Below are 8,931 nucleotides of genomic sequence, written 5' to 3' on the forward strand. Positions count from 1 at the left end.
CAAAGTTTTTGTAATAACCACCAAGATGACTGGGATGTCTTACTACCTCAACTGTTGATGGCCTATAGAACAGCAAAGCATGAAGCCACTGGATACACTCCAGCAAAGTTGATGTTTATTCGGGAGCTTTGGTTGCCAGTGGACCTGATAACAGGATGTCCACCTTACAAAGAGTTGCCTGAAAATGTGCGAGAGTTTATGAAAGTGTTATCTGAAAGGATGGATGATATTTACCATCAAGTGCAATCAAACTTAAAAATGTCTGCTGATTCCATGAAGCTATGTTATGATAAGAGATCTACTGAAGTCAGCTTTGTACCAGGAGACAAGGTGTGGTTGTATAATCCCAGGAAGACCAAAGAGAAGTCTCCTAAGTTGTCTTCTCCATGGGAAGGCCCATATGACATAGTGGATCGTCTCTCAGACGTGACTTTCCAGATAAAATGTGGTCGGTGAGGTAAGCCAAAGGTGGTGCATGCCAACAGGCTTTGGTGTTATCACGGTCCAGGACATTTCAATTGGAATGAAGTGAACAATGTAACAAATGACGCTGCTGAAGACGTGTCATCTGAAAAAGCCACTGTCAAAGAAAAAACTCTACCCGGTTTTGAAAAGGAAAACAGTGTAGCCGTTAATGAAGCTATTACCACTGATGTGACTCTTACCGATAATGGGACATTTCCCGATGGAGCAGATGAAGCCCATGTAAAGCAGAAGCCAATAAGATGGAGACCAGTACGAAAGAAGAAACGTCCTGTAAAATGAAGAGACTTTGTTGTATATTAATTTTGTGTTTGTAAATTCTGTACATTTAATTAAGTTATTGTTAATTATCTATTGGTTTAATGTAAATGGCTATTGTTTGGGATGAACAATACTAAGGAAGGGGTAGTGTTACGACAGCGGAAGTCACGTGACGCTGGTAACGTGATGAATTTCTCAAATGATCATGAATTATCCAGGAAGGCTGAGTTTGTTCAAGACGCCCTCCTTTTCAGTATATAAGCTTGACAGAGAAATCCTGCGGGATTGAATGAAGAGAGTTCTGGTTAATTTACAATTCTGTTTCGAGCTTGTGTGTGTTTTCAAGATTGTGAATCGCGGTGATTTATAGCATGTATTATAAAAGTAGTTAAGTTTAATGTGATGAGAAATGTACTAGTTGTGAAATTACTGTGTGCTAAAAGTTTGTATCGAGGAAGAATAAACTGGTTTAACCAAGAAAGGACTTGTATCGGTGAAGTTTCTCAGAAAGAATTTCTACCGGAAATTAACAAACAAGCAGATAAGAAACATTATTAAGAACTGTGTTTTTCTTATAGTGCAGTTGACCTGTATTATACATAATAATATACATTACTAAAAACTGTGTTTTGCTAAGAGTTCAGTTGTCCTGTATTGTACACAATAATATATATTAGTAAGAACTGTGTTTTTCTTTAGTGCAGTTGATCTGTTTTATATATAATGAATATATATTATTCCAAAACATACCTCTGCTTCCACTTGTAACCATTGCAATTGTTGGTGATCTTGGACATTCTGAAGAGAATTTTGATGATCTCTTTCCTGTACTTTCATTTATTCTGTTAACATCTCAGTCTTCTGTGGGAAATTGGTAAGCTTATGGACTTGCAATGCTGAAGTATGGGGTTTGATTCCCTATCAGAGACATAGCAGTTTGCCCAATGTTGTTGTACTCTAAGAACAGTAATCAGAACAGTCTTTACAAGACATCAAAAAGGAGGCCACTTTGGGATCAGCTGCTTCTGAATTGTTTTCTTCACTTGGTTCATTCAGCATGATGTTTTGAGCCTGCACACACTTGTTGGCTGTAAGGTCTGGTCCTGAATATTTATATTTCTCTCCATCCACAGACATTGTGTTTCTTGCAGGGAGGTTTACTGCACAGTTATAAGATGGGGCAACTAAACTTTAACCACCATGTTTGTCAAAACTATGTGATTTAGCCTACCATCACCAGGTGAATGGATATTTTGACTCAAATACTACATCTGCTCCTTGAATATAGGGGTTCTAAGGTGGAGTTGGTAGTTCACCTGAATAGATCAATGTCCTCTGGTGGGACAGGGGCATGTCTACAGACTTACAACTCAAACATCCAACATGTTGTTTTCCTAACACTAAATCTTGTTGGAAGATTCTCAGGATCTCCAACTTTATTATTACTGATGAGCTGGAACCATTGTTAACATGCTCATTGGTTCAGTTTTTGGCTTCTACATTCATCCCTGTTGTCATTGGTGTCTCGACTTTTATTAGTGCCTACAAGGGATCATAGTTTTGCCCCTTTTTAAGGGTCCCAACCCTTGACATCAACCTCTCGGTACATGGGTACCCAGAATAGATTTTGTCCATATTCACTGGTTACACTGCTCGGTAAGAATGCCACTGGTGTCAGGGATTATTGTATGCTTTTGGGGTCTGTGGAGGCTTGGCTTCAAGAATTTCTGGACATGGGTTAACATTACCCTTTGATCCATGGGCACTATATGTCCTTGAGTTGGGATTAGTCATGCAGTTCACATCTTCAACACCATTATCCACCCAACCTGTAGGGTTTCCATGTTCTGCAGATACTCGGATTTCAGAATTTAAATTTCTGGTCATCAGAGTTTGGTTGGTCTAGGGGTAGATAGAGAGTGTCAAGCTAGTTCTTCCAGGGTTTTATTCCTGTCAGTTGTTGGGTCTAAGAGATAGGAGATGGGTGCCCAGTCATCAGTTTTTCTCATCTGTGTCAATGCCTAGATTCTTTAAAGTTCACAAGTGAATCATTCCTAAACCTGAGTTGGCTTTTTTTACTTGCTGTAGTGGAGGTATCCTACCACTTTTGGCATTTTTTGTGCACAAGGGTCAGGTACTACAGTTTAGTGTTCTTACCTTTTGGCTAGCTTCAGCACCATGTGGGTTCTGCCAATTCATACAAGCTTTTTCTTGTCATCTCCATTCCCTAGCCCCATGAACACACCATTAAATGGATGGCTGGTTACTGCTGGTACCATCTCGTCAAGTGTCCAATTGTCACAACCAATGCAGGCTTCATTCTCAGAGCTGAAATATCTATTCTTGCTCTAACTCAATATGTCGTAAGTCTGGGTATTTTTGTTTTCATCACATTTTTTAGTCACCCGACTCTTACTCCTGTCTCATTCTCCCATGGCATGGATGGTTTTTTCTTTTTTTCAGAATGTGGGCATCACTCTAATCCCTCATGCCTTTGGGACAAATTCACAATGGATCCTTTCAATGTGCTCTATGCAACCAAGAGATCATAAACATCAGTTCAATGGATTTTCCAGTTTCCTTATTCAGGATCTTTCTTTGATATTGAGGGGTGATTAAGTTGGGACAATACTAAGATATAAGTTCCTCTGCCACCACCTCATCCAGAGATCATATCTTTATGAATCCCTTGCATCAGAGATAGAGTGCATATCTCAACAGTCAGGAATTCCATGATATATGCAAAGATAACGAGGCTTACCTACACAATGTTTTAGTCCCTCTTGCTCATCAAATAGTGATGTCTTGTGGTCTGGGCTATGTAAGAGAAACATCTTCAGGCATCATTCCAACAATTTGATAGTGGTGTCTTGCTTTTCCCATCAAAGGGCACTTGGTCCAGAGCTTTTTGTTTTAAAATCTTGGATCTTCTTTATTGTGATTGCTCCTGTCATATCACCCTATTAGCTTGCCATTTTCCACAGATGATGACTGCAGTAGCAGATCAATTGTTTGGACACAACCAGATTCTTTCAACAGAATAGATACTACATTGCAAGGTTTTCTCTTGGATTGACTCTCCTTTTGAAACACTGATAATTGGTGGGTTGACCATTGGAACACTAAATTACTGGCTATTTGGTCTTCAGTACCTCACCTTCTGGCTTTAGCAATGGATGCATTCTGTCAAAATGGGATGGAATTTCCATTTTAGGAATTCCTCTAGGCATGGAGGTTATGCAGTCCTTCGTATCACATTGGGGTTTAATTTCTAGGGTTGCCATGTATCTGTCTCAGGCTTTGCTTAGTCCCGAGATAGACATTTTAAAATGAAAATGGCATGCATTTCAGTACATGCCAGCTATAACTCATTTTTTGACCTGACTCTTTAGCAAGGGTTTTGCATCTTCCACAATTGTCCTATATTATGGTGGCCTTATTGACTACTGTTTGATACTCTAGACCAGTGTTTCCCAAAGTGTGGTACACGAGATGATTTTAGGTGATATGCAGACAACTTTTTTATTTTAATAGTTATATATTTATTTTAATGTGTATTAGAAAAAATTCTAAGACAAAATTAATTTTAACAAGTGTATTACATTATATGCCAACAATTAAACATTGGCTATTATTCAGAGGGTGTGTGTATGTGGCATCTGGTCCGCTCATTGGCTGGCCGCTATTCAGAGAGAATGTTCGTTAGTTAGTGTTAGATGAAGATTCTCATTTTATGATTGTGTGTCTGAGATCTGTTTTTTTTTCTTTTAAACCCATCATGGATTTTTAAAGCGTAAAGGTGAAGATTGTGATGGAAATGCGAGTATGAAAATGTAAAAAAGTAGTGATAGCTGTGAGGACCAAATTAATGAATCACCTTGAAATAAAGTTTATGTTAAGTGATACTGGTTTTCCATATATCCTAGTGTTATGAAATTTCCTTTTAAAATAAATTTATGTAAATAAAAAAAATGAGTTGATTTAAAGAAAAATACTAAGTAAAACATAAATAATAGTACATGTGGTATGCAGATATGAAAAATATTGTGAAGGTGGTACACAAATGACTGAAGTTTGGGAAGCACTTTCGGTCCACAGTACTCTTCGGCTTTCTCCAGTTGCTTTGGGTCCTTTGTCCCAAATGACCCTTCTACTAACTGGTATATCAAGGTTACATTATATGCCCTTTCAACAAAAACACCCATTTGTGACCTTAGCATCATATGTTGTGTATCACATTTACCTGAAGGTTTATTTTTTGTGGCTGCTAACCTACTGACATCAGTAGTCGAAGTGGTTTGCGCCTATCATCCACAGGATGCTTTACCATTGTACCTACGTCCTCTGACTGGTTCTTCTTCCCAGTGACACTGTCAGCCACAGAAAGGGCTAAATCCTTTTCACCAATTTATCTGATCACTATTTCTGACTTTGGTGACTAATCAGATTTCTATCATTTGTTCTGTTGTTGCCCAAACTAATGCTTTTAGAGTGGCTAGACAATGACTTTATTCATTGGGATTATTCAGTTTCCCAGGATTCATCTCTGGTTACATTGACAAGGTGGGTATGAAATTGTTCCATATTGCTTATTCTGGGCTCTCTTTTAAGGCAAGGAATCTTCCACGATTCATGTCTAATCAGAATAGTCACATTTCTATGTCCTTAGCAGCCTGATTGAATTCCCCACTGTAGGACATTGTGTGGACTGGTATGTGGACCTCCCCCAACACTTTTATCTCATATTATTTGCATAATCTGGTAGTATCTTGATGTAAGGGTATTCCACTACCCTCTATAGGTATCTTAACCCTTCCACTACATTCTACAGAGGGTTGAGTATTTTCATTGCTACGCTTGTCTCTTTACCTTTTAGGGTCTCTTACCCCATTTTCACAGGATCCGACTTTGTGGCGAGTATTGCCCAGGCAGGTGTGCTTTTATCCAACCAATTCCGCACTAGCAAGAACTATTTCTTTATACTTTATAAGGTTGCAACAAGCTCTGTAGCAATGAGGTGTTCCATAAGATGTCGGTAGGAGCAGCACTAGCCTACGCGGGAGTCTACTCATAATTCTGGTTCAGATTTGATGCTCTGCTATCCAGTTGGGATGAGCATGGCCCTTCTGCTTGATCAATATAGGTTCAGTACATTGTATATGAAAGAGGGTCCACTACCTCCTCATAATTACGAAAATGGAGTGGTCCCATCCTAGGTCCTTGGTTGAGCACAGTTGTTCCATGTCCTCCCCATAATTTCAAGGGCAAGTGGAATGTACCTTGCCTACACTGTTGGAGAGTGAAGATGAATGTTTGTAATTCCTGACCAGGTGAGTTCTGTTTCCTTTGATTCAGTAAAGCATACTCAATCTCGTCATTTCGAGCCTGGGTGTTACTTTTTGGGCTTCTTCAGGTGGAAGAGAAGGTTTGTCCACTTTGAGGTTGCTTACTTTCTCATCATGGTTCTGGTGGCTCGGAACATTTCACTCTATGGCTACAGGTCAGGATCTACTCATAACTATATATATATATATATATATAATGTTGTGGTCCAATTGCTTTAGCCACCAATGTGGGATAGGGAGCAGGACCCTTTAATTCCAACCCTCAGTAGTGGAACCTTGGCTATCTGGTTGGGGCTGGTCTATAGTGATGATCTCATCTACAATTCCATCCACAATACAGGAATTAAGTTCAGGGTAGAGAGCATACCTGTTCTGGATGTAGTGTGGTTCCCCCACTAGGGTGCCAATCTTCTATTGAAACACCCATGATGCTTTCTGTATGGATAATTCCCTCAACAGTCCTCCACCTTCTGAATGTGGGATTCTAGCTTTAAGTGGTGGAAGAGTTATGTATGTTTTGAAAGTTAACATTTTCGTGAATTGAAAATGTACTTCAAATCATACTTACCTCTCCTCATATTATCTCACCCTTCCTCCCCACTACGAGCCAATGTTAGAGACTACGAATTGAGTCTGTCTCAAAAATTGATAACATTATGTGGATGAGGTGCTTTTATCAGGATAGAGGGTGCATTGACATAGGTGGAGAGTGTCACAAGACAAATATCACCAAGGGCAGTTAAGTGGGGTATAAAAGACTCAAGCAAGCAAGAAAAAATCAGACTAATGCTAAGATGGTCAAATGAAGAAACCCTAGCAGTCAAGTAATAGCTATAAGTGTGAGTAGAGGTAAGTATGATTGGAAATGCATTTTCAATTCAGGAAAATGTTAACTTATAGTGCAGTTAGGTTGTATTATACACAATATGTTTAGCTATGCACCAACACAAAAACAGTGGTCTGTGTGATATCTTGTAGTAGATGTGCATATTCTACAAATTTTAAGAATACCCTAATATGTGGTAGAAATTTCAGCATGTTAGTGTTAGCCAATTTTTTTCCATGTGAGTACAAAAAGCTATGAGATCGTAGCATAATTTGTGCTTATTTTTGCCCATATCTCCAAGAATTCTTGAGCTACTACAATTCAACTTTGCTATCAAGTTAGTGGAACATATATGCTAGCTAAGTACCAAATTTGAAAGAAATCGATTAACAGAAAGTTTTTCTTTTTTCACTGGTGCAAAGAAGAAAAAAATCGAAGAATTTCAGGCTAAGTTTGGCCTGCTATAAAACGATAAGGGTTAAATTAATTTCTTTGAATTTTGGTGTGTAAGGTAAGGAGGCCTGGGAGAACTATCATACAAAAAATGGGAGGGTTTTGCATGATGGGCAATTATAGGGATGGTTGAAATACTCAAAGTATTCATTTCTGTTAATAACACATTGGGTGTCCTGCAATTATGTTTATTTCTTGGCCTCATGACACACTACCGTGTGTATTGTTACCTCAGTTCTACTCCAACCTCTAAGCATTGAACTTTAGAGTGAATAATATAGTAATTAAGGCTATGATTTCACTAATTTTATTTTCTTCTAATGTAAACAGTGTATTGTGCCTGACTCTTACCAGTTATTTTTGAATCTTAATTCCATGTTGTTTTCCTTGATGAAGACGTCTGTCATAACTTTTATTTTGAAAAATGATTACTTTCTTAAATAATATACAATTTTATGACAATATTACTTAATAGCAAATTTTAAGGTAAATATATAAATATTTGCTTACTTATACTTATGAAATATGTATATATTTAATTTTTTTTATTTCAGTTCTCAATACTTGGAAGTTAATTGTTAAAGTATGATGTTTTGAAGTTCTGTGTTTCTTAAAATAATTTTTATAACTGGGGTGGAATGGAATATTTTTAACAGTAAAGAGTTTGTTTAGAAGTTTGTATTGTTGAATTTTCTTTGTCCTACAGAAACTTGCAAGATAAAGACATCTTTTCAAAGTCTGACCCAATGTGTGTTCTCTTTGTAAAAGAATCAGATGGAGAAAAGTACCATGAGGTTTGAGAATTTATGACTAATTTAATGTTTTTAATAATACTAAAATTCAGTCTGGGAAATTTACTTGAAAAATAACTTTATGCTAATTTTGTTGGAAATCTTATTATCATGATAGCATAGTAATAATAGTAATTTTTCATCATCTGTTGATCATTTAGAACTAGTAGTTTTTCTATTTTGTTATGTTTGGTATACAAAGAAGCTTAAAACTTTGACTTAGGATTTCATAATTTTCCAGCACACTCTAAGCTTTTTTTTTTAACTGATGGGTTTTATATTATTGTTACGACATCGAGGTCACGTGACTAGTATCACGCCACATCATTCTCAAACTTTCACGTCTTTTCCTTAAATCTCGTGATCTTTCTAGATATAGTGTAGTCTTGTATATATAAGACAGGACACGAAGCGACGGAGAGGTAATGAGTAATTGAATGTATGTGGACAGAATATTGTTGAAGTCGAGCACTTGAGACGTTCATTGAGAATTATAGCTTGACTGTTGAAATTAAGTGTATTGCAAAGTTATATTCAGAAAGAATAAACCAGTTTTATTTAAGAAAGGACTTGTGTCGCTAAAATTTCGTCGGAACGAATTTATGGAAAATTAACTAACAACTGGAGGCGTAACAAATTGGTGTCAGAAAGTGGGATAAAAAAAAAGAAGAAGAAAAAGAGAAGATGGAAATGAGAAGCAGCAAATCAAACTACAGCTTAGCAGATTTGATGGCAGCAATACAAGAACAGCAAAAGAAACAAGAAGAGAGAC

The 8,931-nt window shown here is 37.4% G+C and overlaps 1 protein-coding gene across 1 annotated transcript in view; it reads left to right on the forward strand.

Annotated features, from left to right (window-relative positions):
* LOC106464370 (copine-8-like) overlaps positions 1 to 8,931 on the forward strand; it is a 55,801-nt gene that overhangs the window by 8,585 nt on the left and 38,285 nt on the right. The window contains exon 2 of the mRNA XM_013924507.2: positions 8,075 to 8,162. Coding sequence (XP_013779961.1) covers positions 8,075 to 8,162 — 88 coding nt within the window. The remainder of the gene's footprint in view (positions 1 to 8,074; positions 8,163 to 8,931) is intronic.

The sequence above is a fragment of the Limulus polyphemus genome, unplaced genomic scaffold (genome assembly GCF_000517525.1).
Source record: "Limulus polyphemus unplaced genomic scaffold, Limulus_polyphemus-2.1.2 Scaffold1631, whole genome shotgun sequence".
In the NCBI taxonomy this organism is placed as follows: Eukaryota; Metazoa; Arthropoda; class Merostomata; order Xiphosura; family Limulidae; genus Limulus; species Limulus polyphemus.